The sequence below is a fragment of the Lycium ferocissimum genome, chromosome 11 (genome assembly GCF_029784015.1).
Source record: "Lycium ferocissimum isolate CSIRO_LF1 chromosome 11, AGI_CSIRO_Lferr_CH_V1, whole genome shotgun sequence".
NCBI lineage: Eukaryota > Viridiplantae > Streptophyta > Magnoliopsida > Solanales > Solanaceae > Lycium > Lycium ferocissimum.
In genome coordinates, this window is record NC_081352.1 from 39,918,515 (window position 1) to 39,935,573 (window position 17,059).

The 17,059-nt window shown below is 32.1% G+C and overlaps 2 protein-coding genes across 2 annotated transcripts; both read right to left on the minus strand.

The window, feature by feature from the left end:
* Nucleotides 1-3,247: 3,247 nt before the first annotated feature.
* LOC132037141 (protein trichome birefringence-like 43) lies at nt 3,248-7,571 on the minus strand. Its single transcript, XM_059427598.1, has 5 exons — nt 7,249-7,571; nt 6,519-6,690; nt 4,980-5,155; nt 4,692-4,850; nt 3,248-3,711 (listed from the first exon to the last, which is right to left on the minus strand). The coding sequence occupies exons 1-5, from the start codon at nt 7,536-7,538 to the stop codon at nt 3,456-3,458; spliced, it is 1,053 nt and encodes a 350-aa protein (XP_059283581.1). The 5' UTR covers nt 7,539-7,571; the 3' UTR covers nt 3,248-3,455.
* Nucleotides 7,572-11,018: 3,447 nt separating this feature from the next.
* Nucleotides 11,019-14,796, minus strand: LOC132037019 (protein trichome birefringence-like 43). The gene is made up of 5 exons (XM_059427453.1): nt 14,442-14,796; nt 13,370-13,541; nt 12,504-12,682; nt 11,983-12,141; nt 11,019-11,615 (listed from the first exon to the last, which is right to left on the minus strand). Exons 1-5 carry the CDS (start codon nt 14,699-14,701, stop codon nt 11,357-11,359), a joined length of 1,029 nt encoding a protein of 342 aa, XP_059283436.1. The 5' UTR covers nt 14,702-14,796; the 3' UTR covers nt 11,019-11,356.
* Nucleotides 14,797-17,059: the final 2,263 nt, after the last annotated feature.

The window sequence follows — 17,059 nt, forward strand, 5'->3', positions numbered from 1 at the left end:
AAACAAACAGGATACAAAAGAACAGAAAACCATAACCATGATATAGGATTACTAGGTGTTATATACGTACAATAGGAATAATTAAGAAAACACATAAAGGACATACATTAATCCTAAAAACTCATCCTAGTCACCTTCCTTTGTTAAGGATATTTGATTTTCTCAACTGAAGTGGAAAATTAGGGATACAAAAGTAAAAGAGGGCTTGTTACAATTGAGTTTTTTTTTTGTGCTTAAACTTAATGGGCCTGGACTATTTTAATTTTTTTTGGGTAATGTATTAAATTTCGGTTTGGTTTTATCAAACTTCGGTTGGGCTATTTCGGTTTCGGTTTCTTGAAGGTGGACACCGAATACCGAACCAAACTAGTTCGGTTCTTTCGGTTTCGGTTTCTTGAAGTTTGGTTTGATTCGGTCCGGTTTTTCAGTTTTCGGTATTTATGCCTAGCCCTAGTTTGAAATCGTGTTTGAACATGCATTTCATCTCATGATTTCAAACCATGATTTCAAAAATTTTAAATATAAAACTTGACCCATAAGTTTATATTTTGTAAAAAAAGACCCATAAGTTGGTAAATATTTTTAACAATTATTTAAATGCGCATGCTCGGCGTGAAGAAATTGTTCGTATCATGTGGGAGGATTATATTAAAGAATAGTTTCATTACTATTCATGTTAAATTTTCATTTTTATTGAACTAAAGCTTGATCAATTGATATTGTTTTTTTTAGAAAGACCTTCTAATAGCGTATTAATTTTGTTATGAACTATGACTTACTCATTTGGTAAGATTGTATAAGAATTAGGAATGTTTTGATAGTTTTCACAACTTGTGGGGTTTTTATGTCTATAAGAAAAAGTACAACTTAAAATATCCAAATTGCATGTCCGAACATGGTTTCAAACTATGTCCAAATGGCTCCTAAGGCTAAAAGATTGGAGTTTTTTCTTTTACGCTCTTAAATTTCATATCTTAGCAAACTAAGATGCATAAAATGAAACAGACAGCGTAAATAACTGAAAAAAATTAGAAGCTCTTTTCAAATTGATAAGTCTTCTAAAATACTCCATGCGATCCAAAAAATAAGCTAAAAGTTGATCCAAAATAAAAAAAATTAGAAGCTCTTTTCAAATTGATAAATCTTCTAAAATACTCCATGCAGTCCAAAATAATTGAGGTTTTAGCTTCTAAAAGTTGGTCCAAAATAATGGATGTTTCACAAAATTAAGAAAGTATTTACTTCTCTTTTCCAAATTTGTCCTTGACACATTCCTATATCCCCATGATAATTATGTTAACCTAAAAAGAAAACAAAATCATAATACGTATCTTGTTCAAAAGCCCTCTTAATTTTTAGGAGTTAGTGAATTCCTTAATACATGTGCTCAGGCTAAAAACCTCAATTATTTTGGACTTGAGGTAACATCTTTAAGAAGCAAAATAAGAAAATTCTTCAATCGGTAAATCTAAGTAAATATAGAATTAGATAAACTACTAAAAAAATAAAAAAATAAATTTCATCGCATTTTTCATTTACAAGCCCATTATAGAAAGCATAAATTTTTATAATAGCTTGTAAGTTATATATTTATAAGAATAATATTTTAACTATTTTACTCTATTAAACATATTTCTTATTTTATTTGTTCATATTAAAGTGTTTATCGAAATATATAGACAAGTAAACTCGGAGGGAGTAATAAACAAAAGAAATTATAAAAAAAAAATAAAAAAAAATATTTGATCTCTCCAAAATTCCCAAGTTTTCGATTTAAATACTCACATTTGAAACCTCTTAAATGATAAAATAAAAGAAAGAGGAAAGCGATATAAATAATAAAAAAGATAAATAGTGAACTCACGAAAAAATCAAAATATTGATGTAATTAATACAAGGGTAAGATGAGAAAAAACTACTTAATTTTATTTTGGTAAATAAAAATGAAAAATATTTTGAGACAAATTAAATATTTTTAGTAAGTGGGATAAATATTTTGAGACGGAGGGTATATAAATAAATGATTTTTTTCTTCTTTCTTCGTTTGCATGATTGCATTGCATGGGGAATATTAAAGTTGCACTTAAGGGCGCGGTGTTACACTCTTACCGTCCAAAACACGCTTATGATTACGAAAAGAGAAATTAGAGACAAGAAGGTTGGCATGAAAACGCGTTTGTCATATAATTAAGTCATCTTGTTAATTTAATTTTGAATTAACTAGTCAATTTTTCATAAATATATTTCTATTTTTTGAATAATTAATGCATGCTTATTCGACGGCGTGGGCTTCTTTGTGTCATTGAGAAGATTAAGATTCTTCTTCCTGATGAAAAAATTAATTACGGGGTTAATTAAAAATTGTTCATTTTGAAAAGTTCATTGAGACTCTGAGAGCCGACGACACTGATAAAGACTAACATGTTTCAACTTATTAGCTGGCAAATGACACTTACTTGTCTGCTTTGTTGACGTTGACCAGCACTCCATAATAAAACCAATAAATGTAGAAGGGTCAAAATCAGATTCACACCCCTCCACTCAAACAGAGTTCAGATCATTTTAAGGAAGCAAATGAGAGGATTATTCATTTTGTTTTAAGCACAAATAAAGAAAAAATAATTATAGAGTTTCAAGTTAGTGTACTATAATCTTTTGCTTGTGAATAACCACCGATTTTCGGAAGTATATTAAGATTGTATTGTTACTCCGTATTTGGGGTAATATATTTTTAAAAAAGAAGTCTTAATATAACATATTTCCTACATAAAGGGACAAAAATCACACATTTACATTAATGAAAAGTTAAATGTGTTGCGTCATATATTATAAGAACTGAAATAAGAATTTACACATAGCTAATGGACCAAAAATGTTATTGTCCCTATAGAAAAGATGTATTAAACTTGAAATACCAAAATAATAGGAGATAACACAATTATCCCAATCAGCCTAGCTATCAAAGAGGAGTTTGCGTTATATTTGAATTGCGAGGATCTCGGCAACTTAATCATCTAACTTAGAGTTTGAAGTTAGCGGAAAAGTTTCATTTTGTGCCTCACACAACTTATAAGGCCTCTTTTAATCTCACAAGTAGGTGGAACCACCGACCAATATATGTGGACCCAAAAGTTGAATCCAGTGAGACTAAAAGAGGCCCCATACAAGTATTGTCAGTGATGTAAAGCATAAAGTTTTCTGGATGTAGGAGGTTATAAGCCATGTCTTTCATCCAACAATAGCCAAATTAATAGCCTATATGGTACTTGGCACCTTGCTATTGCAAGCCAGCTAGCTACTCATTTTATTATCATAAGAAAAAGATTATTTTTTTTGCCTCAAGCAATTGTGTACGTAAGCTTATTGATCTGACTGATACAAGGGGACAAGAAATTTTTCTGAATTTCCAAGCAAAATGTTAATTAGAAATAAAAATGAACAAAAATATAATAAAACTATGAAATAAGAAGGTGATAAAGGAGTTGATTCCAAGCATCAGGCACCCCAGGTAGACACCAGTGGATACAATCCATGCTATTGCTATCACCACTATAGATGGATTGATGACCGTCTGATCTGTACTGTGACAACCTCGTTATGTTGATCAAATGAATATATAATTTTGACATAGTTTTCAGAACTTTCTCCAGCTCTATTTCTGCTGGATGTACACTTCCTGAACTTTGCATTGGTCTTACTTTTCCTTTGCATCTGGATATAATCAAAATAAGATTTCAATTTCAAGATATTAATATAATTACCATCTTAAGGAAATTAAACAACCAGTTAAGGATAATAACACTTCTCATTACGAAAAAACCACTATTTTCCCATTGAAATTTTCCATAGATTTTTCATTGAATGTCGGTTGGAAAAACCTAAATCGTAGTGTTTTCACATGGCAAAATTAGGAAGTTTCTCAGAGTTCAAATGTGAATCTGTTTCCCATCATGCGTTTTCTCCGTGAGGTGGTTCGGTGGGAACGAGGTGGGAGAATTATGTTTTATAACATAAATTTCCCACTGAATCTCAGTGGGAAAAATCTATGTTTTCTAGTAGTGTTTGGTCCCTAAGTTATTGATAGATTTCCTTGTGATATTCTTCCTCCATCCCAATTTTATGTTTAGTATTTGACTGGGCGTGAAGTTTAAGAGAAAAAAAGACTTTTGAAAGTTGTGGTGTAAAACAAACCATAAAAATTTATGTGGCCACAAATCATCTCATTCAATTCAAGGTGAAACGAGAGGTGTAAAATCACAATTTTACTAAATGTAGAAAGATGTCATTTTGTTTAGAGGCTGATTAAAAAGGAAAGAGTGACATATAAATTGGAACAAATAGAGTATAACATAACATATTTAACCTTCGATAATTAAAATGTGATTTTTTGGACCCTTAAGGTAGAAAATGTGTCATATATGATTATTTATAGAACTATAACAGAGTTAAATATAGAATAATAATACAAACTTAACAAAACACATGTGGTGGAACGGTTAATAATTATAGTAGTAAATTGTGAATGTTTATAAGCAACAGCACTAAAATCGCACAATTCAATTACTTGAAGGTTCAATGTGCTTAAGCAGATATTAGTAGGAGTAAAAGCAAAATTTACCAATAATTGAGGACGACTAAAATTACTATAAACCCACAAATTAAACTAGTTAAAAGAAAAAAATGAAAATTACCCATCATGGTCTGGAGAAACACCTTGAAAAAATACTCTTGTTTTTGTGGAATTAAGATTAGAATCAGCCCATTTGGCCCATGTATTTAATCCTTTCTTATAAAGTTCCATTCTGTCCATATCTTTGTACGTAATATTCCCTTCTTGAATGACATTCCAACTGCGAAAAAAAAGAAGAAAATCTTGCATTACATGGATAATAATTAGTAGGACGTAATAAACATAGTACTACAAAATAGTAGTACAAAAAATATTATGAAAATGTTACTGTATATTATATGTATCTCACGTTTGTTTTATCCCTTTGCGATCCCACCAATGCCATGTATTAAAAACCAACACATCCATTTCTTTCAAAATATTGCCTGAACTGATGGAATCAATCTTGAGTACCCTTGAGCCTTTCTCCGTTACAGTATCAACAAATAGTGTATTCGCAAGGCACAATAGCCAAATATTGTATTCCTACATGTTCACCAAATATTTCATAAAAACTCATATATTACAAGAGCTAGATGTGTTTGAAAAAGTTGACAAAAGCATGAACATAAATATATGATGAAGGAATTATTATATTTACTAGTGTATTTTAATATGTTATAGCAGGTAATCTATGTTATTATTCAAGTTACTAATCTCAATTTTTATGGATATTACATGTAATAATCTTTTGGTAGCACTTTTGTAATTCCCTATGTTATTGGTAAATTTTACCTATATTTAAATTTGTCGATATCAAACAACCAGGGCGGCCATTGTTCAACCTTTTACTTAAGTAGGGGTTGGGCTAGGATTTTTAATATAAGTGAGGCTCAAAAGCCCACCCTCTCTTAGCCGCCCCTCGAGGGTTGAGTAGGGGCCGAACCGAGACGAAAGAATAATAAATTAATTAATTTAAAAAAAATATAAGTAAATTAAACAAAAAGATAAAAAGTAATGAGAAAAAAAGAATGTACTTACTACTAAGTAGTAAATTAGAAACTAGAGTAATACTTTTAGGTCTTAGAATTTATATTATTTTTAATTTCTTTTGAATGTGATCTGTATTAGTGATCAAAAATAATAATTTCTATTTGTTCTCTTAAATTTTTTTCTTCTATGATATGAATTTGCGCAAGAATGGTGTGGTAGAAGATTCTATTTCATATTGCAAAAGTTTCATGTTCAAATTGTACCAAAAATCACTTAGAAAATGTTATTTCGGAAGACAAAAAAACTTAAAGAGTCCCAAATCCCAACTTGTACTTTAACTTAGGGAAATTTGGGTTGAAATTTCATACATTTTGCGGCTCTTCAATTAAAAGGGAGGCCGATCTAGCCATTTAATTCTTAAAGGGTTGGGTTGGGTTGGGCTGGGCCAGCCCATATTGACACCTCTATCTATGTTATTGATAAATTTTACTTTTGGTCCTTGTGATATATGGCTAAGTATAATTAATCTTTAATTAAATATAATGTGTGTGTGGGTTCTCGTCATGTAGAAAGTATGTGACATTTGACTTTTATAGAACTCATTACCATCAAATATAGAGTAACAAGACAAACTTAACATAATATATGAGTAATTAATTGTGGAGCTAGTGATCAATAATAGCGGTAAACTTGTGAATTTTCAAAATTAAACGGATCAAAAGTGCACAATTCAATTAATTAAAGGTTAGTGTGTGCCTAATCAAATATTATATAGGAACTAAAATCAGAATTTTGCAATAAATCACGAGGGACGTACCCTAAGTGCTATTAACCCTTATCCTTTACATCAACTAATAGTTTAAAGAAATTTTTATACCGGCAGTGTAGAAGTTAAATTAAAAATAATATGGCTTACCAGGAGGGTGAATACATAAACCTTTCCAATTTTATCTAGGCTATACTTGGCTTGTGGTAGTGCAACATGAAGCATGCATGCAAGAGAAAACCACTGATTTTGACCAAGTGAATCTCCAACAAACATGATGCGTTTCCCTTTGTATTTCAACACCAATTCGGTTCCATTAAATCTGTAAGGAAAAAAAAAGCAATTACAAATTCAAGAATATTGATATCTTTAATTTAGGGTGTGTTTGGGGCAAAGAAAAATGTTTTACTGAAAAATAAATGATTTTCTTACTTATTTTTTATTATGATAAGTAATTAAACAGAAAATATTAACCCTAAAGCGCAATTATATATAATTTAATTTAGGGCAAAAATTATGAGAAGGACCGAGTCAGTGGTGGGGGATAGGGGTCATGGTGCTAGGGGTGGGAGGGGGGGGGGGGTCGGAGTGTTGGGGGTAGTGGTGGAAAAGGGAGTGGGAGTGTGAGCGAAGCTGGGGAGTGGGAGTGGGGAGGTGGAGAGTTGGGGTGGCGGGGGGAGACAATCAGCACTAAATGCAACTTATTAAACTCGTTTTTCCTACTTCAATCAGAGAAGTCATATTCTTGATTTGATTTTTCTTAGGAAAAAAGTTTCAAAACATTTTGACCAACCAAACGTGAGAAAACTGGAAAACAATTCCAAACACCCTTAATAACCAATGAAACAATAAACAAAATTATTTCAGAAAAATCAATTACCTTGGCAAATTACATCCAAATGGCTGCCATCTATACTTGAAAAATTCTTTATCAGGGCGTCCATGCTTTTGACAATCAAATGTGTTCTCAATGAAGGGACAAGTTGATGAATTATAAAGAGGATATGATTCATCCAGAACCCAACTCCCTTTGTAAATATCACACCCCTTTGTTCCTACTAAACTTACCTCGTTGAATTGCTTGGTTTTCGAATTCAAGAACAGAGAAAGTGAATAGATGGTTAAAAAAGTTGATACAATGGCAACGACAGATACAGAGTAACAAACCATGAGAAAAAGTTCAATATTTTTTAATTGTATCAATACTTTGATGTACCAATGGAGGAGCTTTAGTCTTTTGTATGTGTACAATATATACCTGAAAGGAAATGCATTAAATTCCTTTTGAAATCGATTCATGCATGTAGATAAAATAGTTACTTATAGAGGTTTCTTAATTTCTCCTCTATGCTAAACATTTTTCATGTAAATTTTTTACTTATTGATTTTTGTTTTATCTATCTATTCAATGGATATTGAAGACTTAGGAAACTTATAACTTGTGTCATTAATTGCTAGTTCCACTGTTTGATTCGCATTACTAATTATAAGTATATGCTAATTATTGCTAATAAATTTTGGTCACCTTTTCTCCTATCTTCATTCAACATAGTTCATGCATAGTCTTCATGGTTTAAATCTTCTAAAAGTTTCTATGCAAGAATTCGAAAACTTTCCATTTTGTAATATAGCGAGAAGAAATTAGATTGGCAGTTCTGAAAGTACGGTGTATCTAGTTTGCCAGTGACAGATCAAGAAGCCCACTTACAAGTTGAGGTGAACCTAGTAAGTTTTGTTGGATCTTATATACTCCATATGTTAAAATTCTACGAAGTATCTAAAAAATAATAATGCGAATATAGTTATTATTGTATTCCCTTGTATTATTAACTTGAGATCGATGTACGAAGCCATAAATTTCAAATGCTGATGGCAAGTTTCCTTTTCCAACTTTAATTTCAAAAATGTCCAAACAAATTGATTGGATTAGATAGATAGTGATGGGGGAACAAAAAAATTGCACAGATTGCCCTTCTTTTGGGGTGGTCTTTAAATGTTGCCCCTCATATTTGTGGTCTTTAAGTTTTGTCCTTCGCTTGAAAAATAGCCTTATACCTGAGGTTCTGGGTTCGAACCCCCGCTCAGGTATAAATTAAAAAAAATCGCAAGGCAAGGCTTGGGTGTCGTGTATCTTGGGACTCGGCATACTTATGCCTTATGGGCAAACTTTTAGTTAAGCCTTAACTAAAAGTCTGCCCATAAGGCAGAAATTTTCCTTAAGACATAGTTTAGTTATGTCTTATAGGACTGACATTTAGTTGAGGCATAACTAAAAGTATGCCCCATAAGGCATAACTTTTCCTTAAGGTATAGACTTTGCCTTATAAAACAAACTTTTAGTTTTGCCTTAAGGAAAAATTCCGTCTTATAGGGCATACTTTTAGTTATGCCTTATGGGGCAGTCTTTTAGTGAAGCCATAACTAAAAGTATGCCCCTAAGGCAGAACTTTTCGTTAAGGCATAAACTTTACCTTATAAGGGGGAACTTATAGTTATGGGTCGGCATAACTTTAGTTGTTCCTTGAAGTGTATCTTAGGGTTCGTATATACGCGACAAGCCTTGCTTTGCGATTTTTTTTAAAAATTTATGCCTAAGCGGGGGTTCGAATCCAGAACCTCATGATTTCTACGCGAAGCTCAGGATTGCAACGCGAAGGGCAAAAATTAAAGACCAACATTTTGAGGGACAAAAACTAAAGACCATCTCAAAGGAAGGGAAATCCTGCAAATTGCCCATGGGGGAATTCATCTTTGTTGGACTTTGGCCCAATACTAAAGTCTTTGTTGTGGGCTTTCTTGGACGTCAATCAGCATTTTCTGGAATGGGTCATCTGCACGATTGCCCTTCAAGGGGGGCAATTCGCAGGAATGTCCTTATTTTGGAGTGGTCTTTAATTTTTGTCTATTAAAATGGTGGTCTTTAATTTTTGTCCTTCGTTAGAACCCCTTGGTTTAAAGTTCGAACCTCCGCTCAGTTAAAAATGAAAAAAAATTCGCAAGGCACTTAAGGCAAAATTTTGCATGATTCGGGCAGAGTTTCAAACTCTACCTTTTTTAAGGCAGAATTTTGCCTTCAAAACACTGCATCCAAACCTCTGCCTTGTGAAATTCCTTCTTTTTTTAACTGAGCTGAGATTCAAACCCAGAAGCTCGGAGTATTAGACGAAGGACAAAAATTAAAGAGCACCAATTTGAGGGACAAACATTAAAGACCACCCCAGAAGAAGGGAAATCCGCGCAAAAAAATGCTTCATCTTTCATTTTTGCCCTTCACCTAATACGGGTTTGAACCCCGGCTCAGTTTAAAAAAAAAATCCCAAGACAGAGGTTTGTATCAAAATTAGACCTATTCGGGCAAAAGTTAGCCTTAAGGCAGACTTTTGGCCAAACTGCTACTTATAAGGTTCAAACTCTAGGAGTTTCTATCCAAAACTCTGTCTTGCGATTTTTTTTTTAAAAAATTTTTTGATTGAGCGGGGGTTCGAACTCGGAACCCATGGGTTTTTAGGAGAAGGAAAAAAAATTAAAGATCAACAATTTGAGGGGTAAAATTAAGACCAGTGACTTTGAAGGCCATTCCGCGCAAGAAAAACTGGAATTGAGATGCATTATGCAGTAACAAATAGCTATCCAAGTAATTACTAGTACTTTTTTTTTCCATATTAGTTGTTTCTTATTTATGTATTTTCTAAATGAAAAATTAACCTAAATAGTCATTCACCCAACCGCTTAAACTAAAAATGGCTGGCGGATATATAATCTATATGTGTATATATATCGTGTATAAACAATGTGTACCGGTCATGAAAAGTAAACAATAAATCCGATGGCTATTTGGTAAAGATAGAAAAATTAATTTATAAAGCGGTCACCCAACCTCTTGAATGAAAAATGGCCAGAGAATGTACGACATATGTGCAATTCATGTATAATATGTGTATAATAAGAATATAATAATCTATGTATACCGGTTAGAAAAAAATAAATCGTGAATCGGGTTGACTATTTGTGCAAAAATCCTATATAAGGATGGGGTGGACTCATAAATAGCAAGAAGGGTCTTTAGTGGGATTTAAAAGGCAAAAATGGAACTGCAAAATTAACTCTTCATTTCAGTTATCTCAGTAACATTCCAAAATCAAAATGCTGCCAATTACTACTACATATAAGGGTAAACTTAGGGACTTTTGTAGTCCTCACAAAAATTTTAAATTTTTTTAATTAATTACTTTTAGGTCCCAATCTTATTTAATTAAGTCAATTTTTTTTTTTTTTTTGTTTTCAAGGTCTACTTTTCAAAAGCTATCGAACATCCTACCTCATTTTTCATGTTCTTTGGTTTTCTGTTTGGTGTTCGATATCCGCATTTGAGCCCAATTAATCCAGATAATTCGATCCGTATCGCGCCCTATTCGGGAGAAGCGCTCCCTCCAAAGATTTTTTCCATATCCATGTTCGAGCCCCTAATCCCTAATTAAGGGAGGAGAATCCATCCATCCGCCGCGTAAGTTAAATTATGTATTTGTCTTAAAAGTTCATTAACTATGTATAGATTATTTATTTAGAACTAAATAACTTCAGAAAATTAGGATACATAACTTATAAATGTCAAATTCGGCTCCCGCATTTGATTTGAAGTAAATAATTTCATCAAAATGAAAGTTAAAATATTAAAGGAGTGGAATGAAAGTTTTGCTTTCATATATTGAAAATATACTTATATGAAATTTAATTATTACTAACGTAATTACCCACTTGTGGGACTACAATGGGTATATGGTTATTGTTGTTGTACACTTGTACTGACACAAATTATATTTCTTTAATTAAAATATCTACTTTTATATTTTGAGTTAAGCCCGAGCCTCACATAACTAGTTTTTCAAAATAAATTTGAACACAACCTTTGTAATACATCTTTTTCTTTTGACGACTCTGATTTATTATCCCCAAAGAAGATAAGTAGAGAAAATAATATAATTGGTGATCTATAATTGATCAAGAAGTGCACTTAATAGTACATTCCAAGTATCAGCAACACCAGCCACACACCAATGTGTGCAATCTATATTCCTGTGTCCACCAAATCCATAAACTGAAGGATGACCATCTGCTCTGTACTGTGACAATGTTGTTACATTCAACAAATGAACTGGTTTTTTCATTCTTCTCAAAACATTCTCCAACACCAATTCCCCTGGATGTGGTCCTTGTGTACTCCTCGTTGGCTTCGTTTCTCCGACACAACTGATTTTACAGTCAAATATCATGTTGTCAGTGTATAAAACTTAAACATATATACTTACTTCAATATATTTAACATACTAGGTATGAGGTAGTACTTTTTTTCCATTTTATTTTATGTGTATTAGTTAAATTATATACGAATTTTGAAAAGGTAAGAAAAACTTTTGAGTCTTACTGTCTTAAACTAAAAGTATGTGTAATATATCAATATGTCATTTAAATATTATGGTCCTAAACATGTCATGCGTGATATTGAAGCTAAAAAATTATTAAATACAGAAAGTAACATGCTTTTTTAGGCAGATTAATAAGAAAAAGGACGATTCACTAATTGAAACAAAGGGAGTATAAATTGTCTTGAACTTACTTGCCGTGGTCAGGAGAAACTCCTTGGAAAAATACTGTAGTCTTTGTGGTGTCTACTTCAGAATCTACCCATTTTGCCCATGTATTTAGTGCTTTCTTATATAGGGTTAAACGGGGTGCATCTTTGTATGTGGACTTGCCATCTTGAACAAGATCCCAACTGCAAAAGCAATGATCATTAGCACTTCACCACAATTCACTCCATCAAATTAGATAAGAGATTATGTTCTATATATGCACAGATGGAGTAAAAGAATATTTATAAATTCATGTCATTTATAAGATAATGTAGAATAAATTTGTAAAGCCGAGGGTCTATCGAAAACAACCTCTCTACCCTACAAAGGATAGGGATGAGGTCTGCGTACATTCTACCCTCCCCAAACCCCATTTGCGGGATTACACTAAGTATATTGTTGTTGTAGAATAAATTTCTAGGACAAATATATAGGTTATTATTTGATTGATATAGTAACGAACCTGCTATCACACGTTAAAATAGAATGGTTGAAGAGTACTTACGCTTGTTTTCTACCAGTGTGAAGCCACCAATGCCAAGAATCAAAGACGAGGACATCCATTTCTTTCCATTGAGCTGCTGAACTGAGAGAGTCTAGCTCTAAAACTCGTGTCCCGTTATACTCTTTGATAATGTCGACTAGGAAAACATCACGGAATACTAGGTACGACGTGTTGTATTTCTGCATTTTTTGGCAAAATGTATTTCAAAAAGCAAACTTAATAAAATTGAAAAAGAAAATCCTTCATTATCAAAGTTAGAATTCTCTGAAGTATTATTTAAAAAGAAAATACATTATTATCAATCTGACACTTTATTGAAAAATACTTTAGTGATGAATGAAGAAGGTATAAGGTATCAAATGGACGACTTGAGCCACATTTGAGCATGTTAAAAGGATAGAATCAATAAATGGTTGGGACATAGCCCAGGCAATGTTTGTTTTTGTTAAGGTGAGTAGAATATTTTAGTTAATAATGGATATAATTCATAAACCAACACGTCCAACTCAAATCATTTTTTTTATTTAGAGGTTTGTCTTTTTATAATTTGCTTAGTAACTAAATCAAATTAGAAAAAAGATTCCTTTCTTTATCATAACTAATCAAACAATCAAATTAAAAAAATCATTTTGTGTGTTTTGATAAATATGTCTTCTTAGTTCTTATGCATCAATTTGATCTAAAATTTACCATCCAAATTGGTCAAGCCTTTAGAAGGATTAACTTGTGCTATGCCTAAAATGACCTGTTAATGAATATATACTTAACCTAACCTATTTAATTAACCGAACCCATTTAATTAGATTAATTAAGCGAATATATTTATTGATTCCATGTGTTAATTTTGACACCCGAGAAAAACGTACCGGGAATGAGAAGAAAGAAGTGGCTCCAACCCTTTTGGAGGTATACTCAGCTTGTGGATCAGCAGCATGAAGCATACATGTGAGAGATTGCCATTGATCAACGCTTAGTGAATCTCCAACAAACATCAAGCTCTTCCCCTTGAATTTGAGCTGAAATTCTGTTGCATTAAACCTACACAGAAAAATAAAACACAAATTAACAATAAGGGTGTCTTTGGTATTTTTCATTTTTGGTTGGCTAAAACTTTTTGAAAAATACTTGAAGGGAAAATAAATTTCATGAGTGACATTTTATGTTGATGTCTCCTCCCAACCCTCATACACCGCCTGCGGCGAAATCAGAAACTTATATAAGAAGATTAAAGAAAAAAACTAGAATGTCACATTTGAAATTTGAACTTGTGATGTAACTAGAATTTTTGAACCTTTTTTGTCACTTCACTAGAGTTTTCCTTTATATCAAGGGTATTCAACAACTTATATATAAACGGAAAAAATATTGTTTTGCTCAATTTACAATTTTTCGACAAAGAGAACTAAGTTGAACAACCCCCGCCCTAAACCTCCTCACTCCCTCCTTACCCCAACCCTCTCGACCCTATCCTCAACCCGTGTCGTACTCCTAAACCCCATCCCAACCACCGACCCCACCTCGACCTCAATCCCCACCCAATGCCCCAACCATCTCATTTTACTTTCATAGTATTTGCCTAGATTATATATAAATATTTTTGGGATAATACTTTTGATCACTTACCAAATACCAGAAATAAGTAAGAAAATCAAATTTTCACGAAAATAATTTTTGTGAAAACCTTTTTCCTTAATCCCAAACACACCTTAAGTGTTCGATCAAAGAGGCGGCTATTTTGAAGTTGTGCGTCCCTTCAATCAAGGACATTCGATAAAATTAGAACGATACTACAAGATTCGCATGGCCGACGCACAAAAATGTCACACACAAATCGAGAAATAGGACAAACAAAAAAAAACAGAAGCTGTGCAAACAGCTAAGTACATTAACAGAAACCAAAAAAACTAAAACAAGAACAGCATAGATTAAAGAAAGTACCTTGGTAAAAAGCAACCATTGGGCTGCCATCTATATTTGAGATATTCTTTATCTGGCCTTCCATTCTTTAAACAATCAAACTGTTTTTCAATAAATGGACACACAGATGAATCATAAAGAGGATAAGAATCATCATAAACCCAATTCCCTTGGAAGAGATCACAGTCGTTGGTTTCCAACTTTCCATGTACATTGTTCAACATGAAAAGAAGAAAAAATATTGCAGAAACTGCACCGACAGGTAGCGATGAACTATCCATCACTATAAGAGAAGCCAAGGAAAAAAACAATGGATTTAATTTTCTTCTTCTTTCTCACAATTTTTATTTGATAAGTTGGAAGAGTCTATTTATACTTCAAAGTCCAAACAATCAATTAGGAAGCAAATCTAAAAGGAAGATCGCCAGGAAGGAAAGAAATTTAAGTGTGAGAAAAAAAAGGCCACGTCTTTTTTAGAAGGTCTAATAGCGCATTTGGACCCTCGATTACTAGTAAATTCTAATTTTAATCTCTGTGTAATATTTCACTAAACACGTTTAACCTTCAATTACATGAAATGAACACTTTTGATCCCATTGCTTATGAATATTTACAAAAAGAATTCAGTAAAGAATTCAGTATATTAACCACTTCACTATTTAATTTATATGTTCAATTGTCTTTGTTACTCTATATTTGAAGGTAGTATCTTTCTAAACATGTCAAAATATAACATATTTCCTACACATCGGATCAAAAGCACAGATTTTAATTACGTGAAGTTAAGATGTATTGAGTTATATATTATAAGGATCAAAACCAAAATTCAATAACCGAAGGACCAAATCGCTATTCTCCCTTTTTAGAAATAATTTCATTGGTCCTAACTCTTATTTTATGACACAGATTAATTAACACGTACTTTTTCCGATGGAAAAAAGGTTAGTAGTTTTCTTTACTTGGCTAATAAAAATATCTACTTATCAAACAACGAAAGAGAATGGGAAATTTTTAAATAATAACAGAGTAAAATGGAAAGAGAATGGAAATAATTTAAAACCAGTATAATGAAATCAGGTTGGGATTTATGTAAATGGAAAGTGCATGATATATGATGTTATAAAATTTATAAGTATACTTATTTAGAAGTCCAAATAAAGTCAAGTGATAAATACTGTAGTATACAATAAGTATCTTCACGCATAACAGGATTAATGAAATCTTTAGTTAAAAATCGATTCAAACTACTATCATTCTTATTCCTTATTTGGCTTATCTTGATCGTTTGAAATTTTGAATTCTTTGGAACGTAATATATGAAAAATGAAATTTTATCTTATCTCCGTTGAGAGTATAATAAAATTTGTTGTAGAATTATTAGGGTCATTTTGTCATGTGCTGTTACTTTTGGATAATTTTTCCAACAATGTTTACTTGAAAGGTGCTTTTAAAACTCCTTTTTAAACGCTTTGATAAGTATAAACATCTTTTATTGCCTAATTAACTTAATTAATCTCTGTTAGAATTTTATACTTTAATTAGATAATAAAAAGAATCATGTTCTTAAACAATGTTTTATCTTATCAGAAACTAGCTTCAAAAGCTCGAGCTTTTGCTAAAGCCTAGAGGTGTTTTTCTTGGCCCAAATATCCACTAAACGAAATTACTTTCCCAAACATTTTATTAGTTACTTACTTTTTAATGCTTAAGAACTTATCAGAAGTGCTTCAATCTAGATTAATATTGTTAGTTACTTACTTTTTAATGCTTAAGAACTTATCAGAAGTGCTTCAATCTAGATTAATATTGTTATCGATCTTGCTTCAGTCTCGAATTGATTTCGTTTTTTTTTTTTTTTTTTTGGTGAAGAAATGCATATTTTAGGTTTGAAATGAAAAAAAAATTAGGGAAAATTTCTTGACAAGAGAGTTCTTTTTCTAAGAAAAAAAAAACTTTTGATAGTATATCCTGCTTGTGACTGTTTGGATAATTGTTAATCTGTAAGACTGTAACTATCTCCTAGGCGGTAAAAGCCCGCCTTAGTGTAAACATCCGGTGAGGGTGTTATTATCCTTCTAGGCTAGCAGCCGTTGGTCAAATTTAGGTTCATTTCGGAGACCACAACCTATAGCGATTGGGGTCATTTACACTTTTGTCCATGTTTTGTGCCGGTCTTTAATCTTTTCCCTCATAACAAATAACTTTGGCATAAGTTTATATTTTTTTGCGTATATCTCGAGTTATCTTGCGTGCCTCTTTAAAAACATGTACCCGGAAACAAAAAATTAAAGACCAGCCCATTTGAAGGACAACCGTGAATTGAATTTGGCCCAAGCCTTTTTGTAAGTTATAATTTCTACCCCAAACCATGGCCCATGAATTTTGGGCCTAGAATTAGAACTTGGCATAGTACACACAGAGCAAAGAGCTTATAAAGTTCTTATTTTCCGAAATTTTGCTATATGTATTGCTCTCCGTCCAATTTATGTGACACTTTTCGTTTTTTGAGATTCAAACTGTATGAACTTTGACTAACATTTTAAGATATATTTTTTTACCAAATTGATATGAGAAAAGTAGCAAATTATAGTACTTTTCATGTAGTTTTCAAATATATAAATTTTAATCTTAAAATGTTA